The following is an 18023-nucleotide window of genomic DNA, read 5'->3' as shown; positions in this document are numbered from 1 at the left end:
TTATGGATAAAAATGTGAATGTTATTACCATATTTGCATAAATTACCATAAATATACAAATGAGTGAATTTTTCAAAAAAAAATGAAATTACCATAGCATTTTATACACTTCACTTGACATGCATGCAAATTTTGGCGGCGATCGGCCGTTTCACGACCGAGATCATAGGGGGGGGGGGGGGGGTCTGGCTATGCAGTTTCCAAATAGCCCGGGCTAAATAGGGTTAACCCTATTTAGCCCCCCCCCCCTCGACATTTTCCGCAATCATTTGCTAACGCAAGAAAATTTTGCACTGAAATTTTGTGGCTTTTTTCTTTCGAGTCTTGCGCATCTTTTGAAAGAAATTTTTCGAAAATCGGACCTACCATTACAAAGTCACGTGTCCTTTTGTCTTTGCATGTCAGCCCGAAAATCGCTCATTTTTGTGATTTGTGTACAAACCATATGGAAATCTCATTTTTCAAATAAAGAGATAAAACATTGGTTATTATATGCAGTTTCAAACTAGCCCGGGCTAAATAGGGTTAAGGAAATGAGGGTTGAGGTCTCCAACGAAATCTGAATGGAATCACAACAATTTTTTTGCTGCCACAAAATTTTTAACTTGATATATTTGCAGACGGACGCGACTGGTAATTCCGGCGGTCTGCGGTCGCTAGCGGATTCGTCAGCGACAATTGAAGGCAACACACGATGATTGGCAGGAAATTCAAAATTGCAATTCGCAGCTTAACGTAGCTTGTGGTACCCTCCTATTCGTCATAGTGTGAGCCAGCCTTTAGATGAACACTCCCATTTTCCATGTGTCAACTCAAAATCAAGAGTGTAGTTTCTCTCAGAACTGCACACAAATATTGAACACCCTCCCATCTTTGAATTTTACTTGGCAGTCTGTCAATTGAAATAAAGTCTTCTTTTCTTTTGTGACAGCATAGTATAGAGAGGGTTTAGGAAGATTACATACAACTTGTATATTTTTTATCACATTTGTATCATATGAATGTGGGAAGAAATATTCTCTAACACATAAATCGCCTTGGCAGACATGGTAGAAAGGGTCCACTAGATGCGCAGACTACTGATTTTAACTTCGGGCAAAGTATTTCAAAGTCATCCTCCTTTGTTTACATTACACGCAACATATTTTAGTTGGTACAGACTGAAAAGGGTGTAGAAGTTTCACAATTTCTTTTCGCATTTAATTGCCAGGAACATGATAAATGATTTTATCAACGCGAATAGCTTTAATCATGATTTTATCAACGCGAATAGCTTTAATCATGGTTTGTAACAGGAACAATCAAATGATGAAGCAGAAGACCGAGTATAATATTGCCTTAAAAAGAAAAGCTTGGCAATTATTTTGATTGGTTTTTATTTCAGATTTAATAGCTCATATAGCATTTGTTGAAACTTCTGCATTGTCTTGTTTTGTTGTCCTCACTTATTTCTTGCTTTCTGAATAAAAAAAAGTAAAAGAAACTTACCATTGCATGTGAACCCATCATCATGAAGCTCAAACCCAGGACGACAAGAACACGAGAAGTTTCCAGCTGAGTTGAGGCATGTCTGATTGCAATTGTGAGCTCCGAGACATTCATTGATATCTAAAAGAAAATAAGAAATACAGGAAAAAAGATTATTTAATATAACTACTGATTATTATCATGTTTACCTTCGTAATTTCTTTTATTAAAAGGATCCTATTGAAAACCAGCCGTGACGGGCTTGGCATGGCATTATATGAGCGACCCAGCTTTTTCCTTTGATATTGTATATATGTTTATTGTACTACTACTACTACTATTAGCGTCAATCAGGGGGGGGGGGGGGGGAGGCAGAGGGACACAATAGGGTATGTCCCCCACATTTTAGAAGCCTTGCATTTTGTATACCGTATTAATCACAACAGTGGTTGAGTGTTTGATTTTGTTCCCCTCATTCCCGGCAGCTGATAATGGTCATATCGTGAGATTCCTTGCCTCACTTTGACAAACTTTCAAGTGTGCATCACGTTTTGCAACAGTGTGCACATCATGCACATACACAGACTTTCAAATATTTTATCGAAGCCCCAAATCACACCCTGAGCAAGTATTTCTGGGAGGTTTTCCTACCCTAAACAATTATGTCATTTATCATTAATTTCAGAAAATTTCTATACCCTGAACTACTATTTCGATTTCCGCAATTTTCTGCACGCGATTATGGCATTTTTCCAAACAAATAATTGAACAGTGTTATCGGCATGCTGGTTTAACATTCAAATAGGGCTCATTTCATTCTCGACATCTTGTGAGCATGATTTATGAATAATGTACCCTTTAACGTACGCGATGTGCGATTTAAACAATTTTTCTTCTTAAAAAATGTTCATGTTTTTGATACCCTAAATGAGATACGCACGTTCCACCTCCAACGACAATACCCTTTCCTTGATGTTTGTTTATGCGCATGATGTACAATCTTGAACATTAACCCCCGGTAATCTCGTTTGCTCAATGTCGTTTTCCATCTTCATCTCTCATAGTGTTTTCTCTTCCGAGATTTGTAATGAGATCGCATTTTGACATACTCCTAAACAAAAATAGCTGATCATAATTATAACGCAGAACCAAATATGACCCTATCTGAAACATTCATTCAAATATATAACAATCATGGAAAGATAAAGGAACAATAAACATGAGATTTAGTAAAATGTCACAGACAAAAAAATGACATGAGAAATTATTATTTCTCTCTCTCTCTCTCTCTCCCTCTGTCTATCTGTATGTATGTCTCTCTCTCTCTCTCTCTGTCTTTCTGCCAATGTCGTTTTCCATCTTCATCTTTCATGTTGTTTTCTATTCCGCCATTTGGTTATGTGCCGACATCATTCCCTCCTTGAGATAAATTATTATAACATATCCCTGATGATGTACACATTTTACCTTATATTTATTATAGGGAACGAAAAAAGAGAACGAGCGGCTGATAATGTCAAAATGAGAAGAATATTACTGTACAAAAATTATAGAAGGTAAAAGTTTTGAATTTGAATGTAAATCTATGTTGCATGGAAATAAAATGATACGTTATTGACAGAAATAATATACATCGGACATTATACTTTAGCACAAAAGGGTTATCTAGAAGAAGGTGAACAATATTATAAGAGAGAGAATAAAACTTTCTCTTTTATTCATACAAAAAATAAATAGCATAAATACCCTACAAAAACAAAAGAAATCTTGAAGAGGGAGACAAGTAAAAGATATGAAAAGGACACTCAAAAAAAGAAAAAAAGATAGGATTCTAGAGCGGAAGATGATAAGGGAAACACAATAAATAGCTTGTGATTATTGGCAAATGTTGACAATTTTAGTTTGTTAGTATTGACAAGGTATATACAAACAAAAATGACACAGACATATTTCAACGTATTTTAGACCTACATGTATATAGAATATACGAACAGAGTTATGTCTTAGGCCCACCTACAGCTAAGTTACGTAAACGGAACAATGAACGTGGCCAAGGGTAAAGTATGGGCGAGCGCAGATTACGCTGCTCCCAATGAAGTACCACTAGTATCAGTATTCTGTGTATTCTAGGGCGCCTTAGCAACGCGACGGAAGGCAAAGATGGGAGAATTCACTCAACTGAGATTGTCCTGTACTATGCTCCCGTCTGCATTTGTAACCTGTATATACAGCACTTCCGCAAACACGACGGAAGGCAAATACGAGGGTAACCGAGCAAAATAATCAATGTGCGCATGTGCTAACCAGAATTTTCTCCGTCTTGTTGATTTTCACGACCGTTCTCAGCCATAATAGCGTTTGTTCCCTAAACTCGACGGAAGAGTTGTATCGCCGTACAATGGACCATTTTCGTACTGTAACCCAATTTAATGCATAAGTCTTTGTGAAGTGCCTCAATACAAATTATTTCATTCACCTGATAAGAATAATAGTATTTCAATAAAGGCCTATTGTAAAAGGCTAGCAAGCCTGGCTATCAAAAAAAACGTCAAGGTAAAGTAGGGTATAATTATGTATCACTGAAACAACACTGGTTTGACAAATGGAAGAAAATCTATGCGTTTTAAGGTCTGAGAACCCAAGAGCGAAGCAAGCAGAGCGTTAAACGGCATGAGGTCGAGGCAGATGCGGCGGAGCGTATTTCAAAGTGGGGGAGGGAAGCGCACCAAAAAGGACATTTTCTGGAAAAAGGGGGCACCTACAAAGGGAAATCATAAAAGCGAAAATATATATTTTTTAGACATTGGTGTATACCCTACCCTACATTCTAATAACATTATCAGGGATGATTTCAATGTTTGTTTCTCTCTTTACATGGTCCAAGATACTAAACATGATTCTTTTGCAGTTGGGCTGAATATTTATTTGCGAGCGAGCGAAGTGAGTTTAACGCTCTGCTTGCTCTACTTAGACAATCATATTTCAGTGCCCCCTAAATATAAAATGCATTGACGCCCCTGACTACTTCTACTACTACTACTACTACTACAACTATTACTACTACTACTACTAATATTACTACTACTATTATAACTTACAACAACAGCAACGACTACCAATACTACGACTGCAACTACTGTTATTAATACTACTACTACTACTACTACTACTACTACTATACTAATGGTATAATAGTAATTACCTGAGCAAGAATCGTTTCCTGTTCCTTCGAAACCCTCATTACAAGTGCAGTAGTAGCTTCCATCAGTGTTTGTACAGTTTCCGTTACGGCAAACATCTGAAGATAGACCACATTCGTTGATATCTACAAAAGGAAAAGGGGGACATTTAAAATATTCCACATGCATTAAATAATTATTAACCAATAGACCTTAGTGTCATTGCATGGGGTTCCGTCAATGAGTTATATAATTAAACATGATCATTGAAAAGCTGAACAAAAAATATTCTGGTTTTCATTAATAAAGTTTAAATTGTTTCAAGAAAAAGAGTATGAAGGGCGAATCTTCAACTTGAAGGGACACATTTTTCTTAAATTTCCATTTTCAGAGTGTTGTAAATGTATATATTAGATAGCTTAGACAGATACCGAGATGTGATTGGTCCAGAGCTTGTCACGTGATATCAATTTTTTCCTGGCCGGTTATATTTTACCAGCTGGTGAAATGAATATATTTTTGATCAATGCATGTCGCCCTCTTGAGGACTGTATGTCACCAATTATACACATTACACCATTACCGAGGGTCATTTTTTTTTTTTCATTATTTTTTTTCATGATTTTTTTTTTGTATTAACATTTAAATTTTTTATATTTTTTTTGTTTTTATCGACATATTTATCGACAGATTTTGACCAAACTTCGCGTGTCTGTGTCCCATCATGTATTTTACAAGACTGTATACTGGTAGTCACATTTATGATATCTATTGTTATTCTTTTCAAGGAATTCTCATTTTTTCCAGTCCGCCCCCCCCCCTATTTATGCAGAAAATGCAATCAAATTTGGCATGTTTGTAGCTTGTCATAAATTCTAAGAGATAACTTAGTCAAATTAATGACATGTATTGTAATTCCATATTTATAATTGTCATTAATTATGCTAATATTCTGAATTTTCTTATTTTGATTACGTCAGGGCAGAAATCTTTTTTACTTAATTTTTGTAAATTTAGAACAATTAAATAATATCAAAAATGTGAAATTATTTGTCCACTAACATTTTTTTAGATTGATAATTTTTCTTTTTCTCTGATTGTTTCTGAATTTTTATGTATTTCTTTGTTTTCAAATCTTTAGTTTTTCATTGTTTTGTTATCTAGAATAGTTGATGATGGTCAAAAGGGATGTTATCTGAGGAAAAAAGAAAATGCATTTTTTGGACAACACTTCTTGTAAAACCCATACATTGTACACACAAGATCAATGGAAACCGCCATTTTTTGGCGACGTTGGTCAGGAATATGTACTATATCTCTGCAACCGTACCCCCGATTTTTGCAAATAGGGGACTTAAAGTATGAGCGAGATGTCAAAGAAAAAGTACCCCCGCGCTATTAAGGTTTAAGATAAGTGTATCGTCTTACCCTCCTGCATGACTTGATGATCTGGGGCAATAAGTCGTGACCCAGGAAGCAATTCCATGAAAATCCGCTCTAGGCTGGTATCATCCAAAGATGCACCATGTTTTACGTCGACCCGGAAGGACACCAGAACATAAGTTCCGGTCACAGTATAGTTCTTCACAGACACAGCCTGAAGTATGTCGTCACCCAATTCTGATGATGTATTGAGGTAACGCCAAACCTTCAAAAAGATTTATAAATCACAATTCCATGAATTCATTATTTAAACTTTAATGGGAATTTTGCTCTGACAAGACTAAAGTTTTAGATGAGTTTGAAATGAGCCCAAAAAATGCTTTTTACAATAATTTTGTTTGTTTCAAAAGAAGAACGTCTTCAAAATCTCTTTTAAAAAAAGAAGATTTTATTCACACGTTAGTTGAATTTGTTTTTGTTTTGCGAAACTTTATTTGCACAGAATAGCCTGTTATCCTATCAATGTATTATTAAGTTAAAGTGTATTCAGTTTGAGAAAAAAAAAATCATATCTGAGTTGACTCTATATGATTGTTATTTATCAGATTTAGAAAAAGGTAGTGAACAACTAACTTTCACGTTTAAGAAACAAAAGATTCTTGATTCATAAGTGAACCTTTATTGACAGATTAAATTGTATTTCTCTGGAACTTCTCCAAATTAACTTACATCTTGGGCCAACTGACGCTGGTTCTCTTGCGATTCGACCACAGAAGGATAAGATTCAACGCTTAATCCAGTGATGAATGTAAGACGAACGTTGAGTGATAACGACAGCGCGTCTATTCCATTACAGAATTAAAAACACAAGAAATACACTGTTATTGGAATCTTATGCTAAATTAGTAGGATAATGATCTAATCTTTAATCAGACTACTTTCTTTAAAATAAAGGTCGTTTGTATACATTTTCATCTAAGGGGATGGAGACAGTTCTTCCTCGAAAATCATCTTTCAAGTTTCCACATCTTGCTGGCGAGCGAAGCACATGAACACAATTTTTGACCCTCCCCCCTCCCTATGCAGATCCGCCCTATAGTTGAATTTCTCTTAAAGTCTTCATTAGGAGAACATGGCATAGATATGTTGCTAAATCAACAAGTGATTGACAGGTTATTTTGAATTGGATTAGAAAATATATTTGATTTGATTTGAATCTTTTTTCCACTCAAACATCCAAAAAAAAGTATAAACCATACACTATTACAATATATAATAGAACAAATCAATTATAATAGTAACAAAATACTTATAAGTATCTATGAAACAAAAAAGGTTAACAAAGTACATTTAAGTTTGAGAATAAGCCCAAATATTTTAAATTGCTTGATTTAACTGAGAGGAAAACAAATACAAAAGGGATTCATACTTTGACAGTTCCCATCGAATTATGTTGCCTTATACGGGAGTTATAATTTTTTTAATTTTGGATCTGCCCTCTAAATTGGGAATCAAAATTTTCAGTCCGAATACAGGGCATACAAAATGTTGCCAAATACGAAACATATTTCACAGTAATTTCGTACCAGCCGGTCATTGAGAAAACAAACTAAATAGATTCATACTTTGGCAGGTTCCATTGATTTCTGCTGTGTTCTCACTGCACACGCACGAGAAGTTACCGGGTGTGTTCCTGCAAACACGATGTAGGCTGGACTCGCAGTCATCCGTGCGCGATTCACATTCATCGATATCTGTTTAAAAGGGCACAAAGGGAGAACAAGGTTGTATATTGAACGAGAGAGATGACATGTTACAGGAAGCATTAAAGTTGATATTAGACAATCGCAAATATTAAGATAATTACATCAATAGAAAGCTTTTAACCTCCAGAATAACACTAAATGGTGTCCAACTGACAAAAACAAGTTTAGAATGGTGACTTTATGCGAGTAAACTCTACCAAACTATCTAAGTCTGAAACCCGGAAGTGCATGTAGAGTCGGGCCTCTATCCGTGACGTCACGAACAGGACTCATGGGCTCAGTGAGAGTGAATGGCAATAATATATCTACGTAAATGCTATCCTGTCAGAGCTTAGATTTGTTGTTGTTAATGAGTACCGGTATATTTGATGGATTTTCTGTTTTCATTTGACCGATGAATGAAGAATAACGAAGCATCATTTTCCAGTCGCTGATTTCTTTTTATATCCTCATATTCACCTTTTATAGAGATTTCAGACGAGTTTACTGCTTGGGAAATAAGGTAAATCATGCACGTATGAAAAGGCGGATGCATTATCTTGTCATCAGATAGGGTACAGGAGCAGTTTTGTAAAACGAATAGGCCTAGAACTATGATAGTACTTATCATAGATGTGTGTGACTGCCTCAAAAAAGGATACAGTACCAGTTAAACATTTTATGTTGTAAATATCAAACTTGAACGAGATCATGCAAGCGCGCTTCCTCTATAATATTTTGACAACGTCTAATGATCGAACGATAGTCATCCGCGAGTGATGCGGCTCTTGCACGAACGTTCGTGAAGCGAGCAGAATCGGGAGGTAAGACCAGGCCGCTGCTCTAGGAGCGGCTTGCTTGTGATGGAACGTACGTGCGCTAGTTATGTTTATCATCAATTGCAAGAGAATGAAAGCGACGTTACCATCTAAGAAAAACAACTAACAAAGACCTGCTCCTCAGTGACTAAGGGTGTCATAATTGGTAGATCGCACAATGCACAGCATGGAAGAAGATGAAGGATTTTCAGGGCCAAGGAAGGCGAAAGACATGGGAAAAGGGAAGGAGAAACCATCGGGATATCGCTGTATGGTAATGAACTGTGCATCAGTCCACTTACCAGACAGCGCTACAGTTCACTCCGTGCCTGGGCCGATTTCAACAATCAACACCAAAACAAAAATTACATGGTGAAAATATCGACTAATATAGCACATCGTTGGCATGTATATGTAATAATTTTTAAAAGGGGAATTGATATTAATACTATGAAATATTAAGGGAAGGTAAAGAATTGTACATAGAATTATGATTTATTAGACTTTTCAGCCTTTGAAACAAAATAAAGCAGAAAATCGTATCTCTCTGAGTCTCTGCACATGCTTTCTATGGCACATCCGGGTACGTGAATATACTCTTTTTCCGGACGTGATGTCATATATATATATATATAGTATACCAGCGCTGCGACTGATTTTCTATGCAAAGAGAGGCGGATATTTCCGACATTTCAATTAAGGATTTCGAGTAGCCAGAATTTGTTAGTGATATACTATGTAATTGAAAAACTTATAAATAACATATGCTTGCCGTAAGTACCAAATAAAGGGACATTTATTTGCTTAGAATATCAGCTTTAACATGAAAGGAAAAGTTTGTTTAAGGGATTAAGGTAGCTATCAATTATTTTAAAATGAACCTATAACCTGTATGGAAAATTCAATGACTATTCCCTTTTTTTTTTATCTTTTCTGTTTTTTTCCTTTTTTATTTTCACGCTCTGACATATTCCACCATGCTCACACATATCTGGCAATGTTACAATCTGTGAACCTCTCGTGTCATTCTGCTACCTGATCACATACCACAATGTGTGACCTACATTTTCTCCCCCACCTTATCCTTCCCTCTCTTTCTCTCTGTGACTCTCCATCTCATTCTCACAGTCTCACTCTCTCTTTCACCTTCTACTCTATTGTCTCTCCCTCACTAAAACGCTCACTTACAAGCGGTGTGATAAATAAAAATGTTTTGTCTTGGGCTTATTTATTACTTAAAATCTGAGTTTTTAATTAAGTTAATACCAGGCACGGCTATTATAATTATACATATGTGTATTCATTTTTCTCAAAAATCTTTTATGTACCAAGCACCTATCATTTGGAATTCGCTTCCCATTTATCTGGAATATTAAATGCCAGGCACTGTGTTATATATATTTTGAACCTGTGTTGTTGTATTTTGTCATATCCTTGGTACTGATAATTATCTTTTAATTATAATCTTTAGGCCGGCCACTTATTAGGGTCACGCTATCTGCTAAGCAACTTTTATATTGTTGTACCAATGTAGACAGGCCGACATGTATTCTATTTTGTGTAATCTATTAACAATTATAGTGCTATGTATGTATGTTTTTTTTGTGGTATTAAATTACAATTAAATTGAATTGTAAATAAACATATTATTAGAGGTTGGGGGCTTGGGGTCTTGAGGATCTTGCTTTGATTGCATCGCTTAGATTCAAAAGTATTCAAGAATAGGGGCCTTGAAGCATTTTTGTAGAGGGAACTGAACCCCCCCTCCCCCACTGAGCTGCTACTAGTTCATACCTTGACACTCTTTAGGGGATGAATTGTCGTATCCTGAATGACAGGTGCAGTTGTAGTCTCCAGGCAGGTTGAAACAGATTGATATATCACGCGGGCATAGGTCCACATCAGATGCACATTCATCAAAATCTGATGAGTAACAAGAAATCTTTGTCAAATAACAGAATTGAAGTCAAAATTATAAATAAAAATGGCATAACAGTTGAAAGCAGATCTGATATTAACAAGTCGTTGTCATAGAACTGGGTTTAATGAGAACTTATCATTTGTTAAATTCAAGGATATTGTAAGGAGAATCTTTTTATTTGTAATGCTCTATCACATTGTTAAAATTCTCTCTCCCTCTCTCTCTCTCTCTCTCTCCGCCTCTCAATTCAATTCAATTCAAAATTTATTGTCCAATGATTGGAAATTTGTTTCGTTTGCATGTCAGTACAAGATTACAGATTATAATCATCACTCTTCCTTGTTTTAATGGCCAGTTATAACAATTATAACTACCATAGTCAAAATATTTTTTTTTGTCTGTCCTCACCCAGGTTTAGAAGGGCTGGTAAAACATGACACATATCTGTTATGGACCTCCACCCCCATTTATAAAAATAATCCTTGACCTCATGTTGCTCCCCTTGGAATCCTGGTACGGCCTGTCTAACATACCTGAACACGTTCCATTTTCAAGTTGAAAACCAGGCTCGCATGTGCAGTTGACAGATGCAGTGGAATCCATCAGGGCCTCATCACATTCACTTATCTCTGTGATAAGATGAAACAAAATTTTGGTATTGAAATATAAAAATGTCATGAAGAAAAACTTTTATGTTAAAGCTCCATTAAAATTTCTCCTAACATATGCAATACTAATGGTTATTGGAAATAAACCAATTATCACCTTTAATGGGTTATCCTCTCTCTCTCTCACATATTCCATAAAGTAAACACACTTATAATTTTAAAAAATGAACCAATCATTTAATCAGTCAATCAAATTTAAAATGCTATAACTTAAAAACTATTCATTCAATTTTGTTCAAATTTGGAGGAAATGTTTATTTCAAGGAGAAAAATGTGTTGATAGTTTTTAAGAGTACCTATACGGTAAACAAAAATATTTCTGTTTTTCATGAGGTTTTCTGATTTTTCATGAGGTTTTCTGATTTTTCAAATCACTTTTATCTCACTGTAAAAACAGCAGAATTTTTCAAAAAGCCATCATTAAATTCAATGCAGTGGAATCCATCAGGGCCTCATCACATTCACTTATCTCTGTGATAAGATGAAACAAAATTTTGGTATTGAAATATAAAAATGTCATGAAGAAAAACTTTTATGTTAAAGCTCCATTAAAATTTCTCCTAACATATGCAATACTAATGGTTATTGGAAATAAACCAATTATCACCTTTAATGGGTTATCCTCTCTCTCTCTCACATATTCCATAAAGTAAACACACTTATAATTTTAAAAAATGAACCAATCATTTAATCAGTCAATCAATGGAGAAATTTCTTTATGATATATTCAGTAAATGTTAATCCATGATATGTTTATGTTGATTTGTATTCAAGTTGTGGTTCAAAAATGTTTTGACTATTGATAAGTTAGGGGTAGGTTTACAGTTAAGATTTGGGTAAAGATTAGGATTACGGTTAATGTTACAAGAAATGATGAATTATCAATTAGGTCGTATGCTTACTTCCCTCTGACAAATGGAGTTGGGAAGTCCACCTTGAAATTAAGTTAGTTTTTATTAAAATCAGAATTACATTTAGGCTGAATGTATGATCAAAAATTTACTTCAGGGAAATATAATTTATTGAAGTTGTTTAGCATATGGCGAATGGGAGGGGACCTTGCAAGATACGTCACAGAGTTGCCGGTTATTGGCTCAAACTTTCACTTACGAATATCTTTCATTGTTCTGCTTATATTAAAACCAACTTAATATCAGGGTAAACTTTCCCTTTAAACATGCTATTATAAACCTTTGTCCGGAAGACAACTTTTTTAAATTTAAGAAACTTGTTTTTATGAGAGCGACTGTTCCAAAAAATCCTAGGACAACAGGTAAATATCATATACACGCACGCATACACACACACGGGCCCACACCCTTACCATCAGCCTTGTTTCTCTTATAATTATTTACTTTTCAGAGATTGTTTGTCAGGAATTATTTTTATGTTTGTTTCTCTCTTTACATGGTCCAAAATACTGGTTAAGGGAGGCAGTGGGGTATTAAATGAGAAAAAAAAAGAGTTTTACATTTCCTGGTTTAGTATGAAGTGGAAGCTTTCAAAATACCAATGTTATGGGATACAGGTATACAGGTATTTCTTTGTCTAATTAAGGATTAAGTAATTGATGTCAAGCACTATATCAACCGGAAGTTGAAATATTTACTCAAATATGGATGTGGTTATGGATCCGGAATGTACAATGACTAATTCATTATCATCTAATATCTTTGAAACAGGCATCAAGTGAGCATTTAATTCCTAAACATATTAACTTCTGCTTCACTTTCTTCTCCAGTCATCATTTAGGAGAAGCAACAAATTTTCTTTTCCATGGAATATTTAGTGCACACCTACTGATATTCTTCATACATTTTAACGCCAACATTTATCATTTTCAAATTTAAAATGCTATAACTTAAAAACTATTCATTCAATTTTGTTCAAATTTGGAGGAAATGTTTATTTCAAGGAGAAAAATGTGTTGATAGTTTTTAAGAGTACCTATATGGTAAACAAAAATATTTCTGTTTTTCATGAGGTTTTCTGATTTTTCATGAGGTTTTCTGATTTTTCAAATCACTTTTATCTCACTGTAAAAACAGCAGAATTTTTTCAAAAAGCCATCATTAAATTCAAGTTATATAAACATACTATCTACCTTTAAATCCAACAAGTGATATACCTGTACACTTCTGAGTAGTAGTGGTTGCAGTTTTTATTTCTGAAAAATCTCTAATTGTTTTGTTTGGAAATCTCTCATTCCACTTTTATTATAAGGCGAGGCGTCAAAAATAAATATACCAGCCAGCGGCAGCTAACTGCACTTGTGCGTTCTGGCTGCATTTTTTAAATCAGCTCAGCCGGCTACCGCTGGCGGTAGGAAATGGCATTCAAAAGCATGCGCCGGCTACCGCCTTTCGAATGGAAACCGAGCCTCAGATCCCAGCCTGGCGCAAGCCGGCTGGGCTAATAAGTGAAAAATAATTGCCCCAGCCAGGCTTCGGCCGTAATTGCAGCCTCGATGCGCCAATACGTGAGGCGGCAGCCTGCTGGTATCGATATTTTTGACGCCTCGCCTAAGTTGAATGGCTTTGTGGTTGTTATCTTATTCTTCAGAGTAAAAGCTTTCAAACAGTATATAGTTTATAGGGGGTAGCTTCTATGTTTGACAAGATATTCTTAATCAATATAGGGTGCGTGATAACACGATATATTACCCCACTGCCACCCTTAAGTATCATTATTTTGCAGTTGTTTGTTTACTTACCGTCACAGGAACGTTGATCGATGGCAAGCATATAACCGGTGTTACACGAACACGTGTAAGAACCTAGATTGTTTTCACAATTCTGTTCACAGTCATTCGTATCGTTATCAGCACATTCATTGAAATCTAAAAAGAGACATGGTAAAAGATGAGATGAACCAGACTTAAGGACAATTGATATGAAAATGGCTTATCCCCTACTTGAATAATCCGTATCATACAATGCCTTTGCATTTGACAGAAGGAGATAATGTCCAACATTCGCTGCTAAACTCGTGAAAAAGAAACCAACACAATAATTTTTACTGAGTATGATTGAATTTAAATCAAATTTATTTAAACTAACTTACTATTAAAATGTCTTCTAAATGCATTCTTCTACAGTTTAGTGGCTTCTATTAAGATTACAGTGAAATATTAGCATTTGGGTCGAGCAGTCTACTCACAAGTTGCTTGTGTACCTTCACTATGAGAACATTTTATTTGTAATATCTCTTTACAAAGGTAGTGTTGAAAGCCAAACTTTTAAATATAGTATACCCATAAAACACAACATTCACAGCAAGAAAAGAAAGGGGGAGAAAGAAGAATATGTATGATTGGCCCCTTTAAAACAAGCTCACCAAAGCAAGTGGTACCATCGCCTGAGAGCTCGGGTGGACAAGGGCCGCATGTGTACTCTTCGTCTGAAGACGGGGGCTCATCGAAGCAGATAACCCCCTCGTAGCAGGGCATACCCTCACATGAATCATAGTCTACATCACAATGATCACCCGACCAACCACCAGAACAGTTGCACATGACCACCTGTAAATACATTGTTATGAGTACATTCATGCTTATCATGTATATGTAAATGAATGTATATGTATATGTATATGAAAACGGAGCCAGATTCGGTGAAGGGGAAATTGATCAAAACAGCCAAGCATGGTATAAGTCTAGTCCAGATTTTGTCCATTTTTATATATTTGTATTTTTCAATCATCTTTTTCCTCCTCCATTACACGCATCCCACACTGATTGTGCGAAATTCACCCGTTGAAACACGAAAAGCAATTAGGATTGTCCCTGTTATAGTGTTGAGGGTGTGTTATTTTGTCAGGTGATTGGGGTGTGACTTGGAAATAGTCCAGGTCGTGGATTTATAAGTGCAGTACCTTTTTACCTCATTTTCACAATAACCTGAGTTTATGTTTTAGTGGTCAGATAGTTCATTTGAACCCCTCACGCCATAACAACTTGTAGATTTGCTCAGAAGGGAGGGGAGTGGGTTTAATAGGGAATTTACCACACGTAATTAAATATAGTGATAATATATTTCTTCCATAATAATCAGAGCATGTGTTGTATAACTAAAGGCTATACCAATATACTCACCGCAAATCCGTTGGCATTTAGATCCTGCCCCTCAGCTTGGTTGTCGAAGTCACACACGCCTTCGTTCTCACATCGGCAGATCAAGACCCTGTATGCCAGCGATGTCTCTGCTCCTCGGTTGTCCATCACAATGATTTCGATGGATGATACATTCAGGTCAGGTGGTGTCCAGGTCAAGATACCATCTTTATGAGGGAAACAGAGAGAGGGGAAACAGTGAGTGGGATGAGAGGGAGGAGAGAGGCAGAGAGGAGTCACAAAGAAAGTGAATTAAGGAGAGAAGGCATCAGAAAGATAAGGAGACGGAAGGGGGAAAGGGAAAGGAGAGATCAGTATAAGGTGCACTCATCAAAAGATCAATCTGCATATTTAGCATTGCGATTCATCGTTTGACAAATAATCAGTCTGATCTATCATCTTAAAGAGTATAATTTGTTATGATATTTTAAAAACAAGTTCATAAGCAATTCTTTTGTTCATACCTGAGCTGATATTGGCGCCATCTGGTGCTGTATCGTTGAAAGTAAAGAATACCTCATCATCTTCGTTAGGGTCATGTGCAGAAATCTCCAAGGTAACGGTCACGCCCACTTGCATGAAGAGAACCTCCCCTTCTTGTAAAGCATCTGTCTCGCTAGTCTCTACCACGTTGGTTACGTTCGGAGGAAAATTATCTATAGGATTTAAAAAGTATAACAAAAATGCAGCCATATTTTAATCAATTAATATGTCACGATTAAGAAGGGAAAAAAAGAATAACTCGGGGCAAAAGGCCCGCGAAGCATTGAGAAAGTAATTATAAAAAAATAGTTCATAAAAGAAATGCGGGCTGCATAGCAGCGATGAAATAGGGTAAAACATTTACACACAGCTATCTCTATTTTCTTAATTTGTTTTCATCATTCACAAGATGTTATATTGACTCGTTACGTGGTTGATACAAAACTCCTCAAATTCCCTCTCATTTCATTACAATAACGACATTTACTTCACTCGCGTGTTTATTTAAGTTTGTAATTTTTGCATGCAGTAACGTTTGTAAATATACAAATGTTGTGAATCAAGAAATATGTTTGAAATGCCATACTTGTTTTGAAACTTACAACCCTTTTCTCCCGCCGTTGAATTTTCTCATGAATCTTAATAGTAAACTGGATAGTCCCCTCCCCTATACACCGCGTACAATGAGATGTACAGTGTTCAAATAATAAAGTTAGGATATTCTTTACGCTGTGTCCTTGATTTTATTTGAAATAACAACCAAAAATGGTATCGACCTGCGAAGAAAAGGAAAGTCTTTGATGAAGGCAGAAATTTTAAATCATATTGGTCTCTGAAGTATTTCTTCAAGGAAGAGAAAGGTTAACTACTTTAGCTCACTTGTCACCACGAAATCAAACTAAAAAAGTAAGCCTGATTTTTTCCCCACTGATTTTGTTGTTTGCTTGTTTGTTATTGGAAAATTGCAGGTGTGTGTACACATATTGCATGAGCGAGTGTGTGTGTGTGTGTGTGTTGGGGGGGGGGGGGGTACTCACACATGAGGACATACGGGGGCGTGCCGCTCTAACGTGTTACTTTTTCACAAAAAATCCTTTTAACAAAAATACCATTAAAAATGGGTCCCTTTTTCAAAATTTTCGGGTGTTTGCCCTTAAACATTCCGAAAAATACCTGAAAATTGTGAAAAATTTGTATTTTTTCGAGACTAATGACTCCTAAGAATGGGTAGGGGTTTCGGGGCTTGAGCGGCACACCCCCGTCCAACCCAAATCTGAGTACCCTGAGAGGGGGGGGGGGGGGGTGGGGTGGGGAGACTACCTGCGGCCCGCCAGGTTATGTCGATCGTTAACTGTGGCCCGCGAGCTTTAAAAGGTTGGCCACGGTGTTCTAAACACACTGACTTGGTCTCATATTCTATGAGATAATTGCTCATTTGTTTGTTTGTTTTACATGACTGCTAAGCCGAAAGCATGTGTATGCTTGTTAGTAAGCAATCAGGGGACCAACAGCTTTAAATCCTCTCAGGTGGACCTAGTAATGAGGGTTAATGCCTTACCAAAGGGCACTAGCGCCATCGACTTGGTTTCAAACCCCGGACCTCCCGGCTACGAGACCACTGCTCTACCACTGAGCCATTGTGACAATTTCATGCATTCTAACAGGGTTGATTACGAAACATCTCCTGATCTCCCCCAAAAGTATCAAAACGGTGCAGCCTATTGCCACATCTCACCAAGGTTTAGGAGGTCATTGTCGAGTTGGTTCCCTGTGGTCATAGTTTGTTGACCCATCTCAGGACTCACGGCGAGGTAGTCGAACAGGCACGCCTCGTCCTCCCCGCAAGCCTCTCTTGCCGCCTCGGTTCGGTCGTTGTCGAGAGCGAGCAGCTCGTCTAAGAACATTGGTTTGTAGTCGCTAGGATTGTAGTAACTCCAATTCCCATCGTCGTATTCAAACAGCGATTCGTTTTCACTGATCATCCCTGAGAAGTAACAAAATCAATGTTAACAAATAGTTCATGGGAGATTAGTGAAGATACAGTATTCCTTACATGACTGGAGAATCTACATCATCACCATCATCATTAACATCATCATCATTATTATCATTATCATCATCATTATCACAATCATCATCATCATCATCATCATGATCATCACAATCATCATCAGATGAATTTCTCTACCGTCTTCCTAAAGAAAATCTATCAACCTCTTCCTTGGTGTTCCTTTCGTTTTCCTTTCTC

General features: G+C 36.5%; 1 protein-coding gene across 1 annotated transcript in view; it reads right to left on the bottom strand.

The window, feature by feature from the left end:
* The window catches only part of LOC105440309, an 87933-nt gene that overhangs the window by 50439 nt on the left and 19471 nt on the right, over positions 1 to 18023 (bottom strand). Inside the window, exons 13-24 of the mRNA XM_030989397.1 lie at positions 17511 to 17759; positions 15757 to 15948; positions 15275 to 15459; positions 14518 to 14701; positions 13895 to 14020; positions 11047 to 11142; positions 10387 to 10515; positions 7655 to 7783; positions 6759 to 6871; positions 6075 to 6294; positions 4670 to 4792; positions 1489 to 1608 (exon numbers count right to left, since the gene is read on the bottom strand). Coding sequence (XP_030845257.1) covers positions 1489 to 1608; positions 4670 to 4792; positions 6075 to 6294; positions 6759 to 6871; positions 7655 to 7783; positions 10387 to 10515; positions 11047 to 11142; positions 13895 to 14020; positions 14518 to 14701; positions 15275 to 15459; positions 15757 to 15948; positions 17511 to 17759 — 1866 coding nt within the window. The remainder of the gene's footprint in view (positions 1 to 1488; positions 1609 to 4669; positions 4793 to 6074; positions 6295 to 6758; positions 6872 to 7654; positions 7784 to 10386; positions 10516 to 11046; positions 11143 to 13894; positions 14021 to 14517; positions 14702 to 15274; positions 15460 to 15756; positions 15949 to 17510; positions 17760 to 18023) is intronic.

Source organism: Strongylocentrotus purpuratus, unplaced genomic scaffold (genome assembly GCF_000002235.5).
Source record: "Strongylocentrotus purpuratus isolate Spur 01 unplaced genomic scaffold, Spur_5.0 spur5_scaffold_18, whole genome shotgun sequence".
In the NCBI taxonomy this organism is placed as follows: domain Eukaryota; kingdom Metazoa; phylum Echinodermata; class Echinoidea; order Camarodonta; family Strongylocentrotidae; genus Strongylocentrotus; species Strongylocentrotus purpuratus.
Note: the sequence above shows the minus strand (reverse complement) of the source record. Positions and strands in the feature narration are given on the sequence as shown.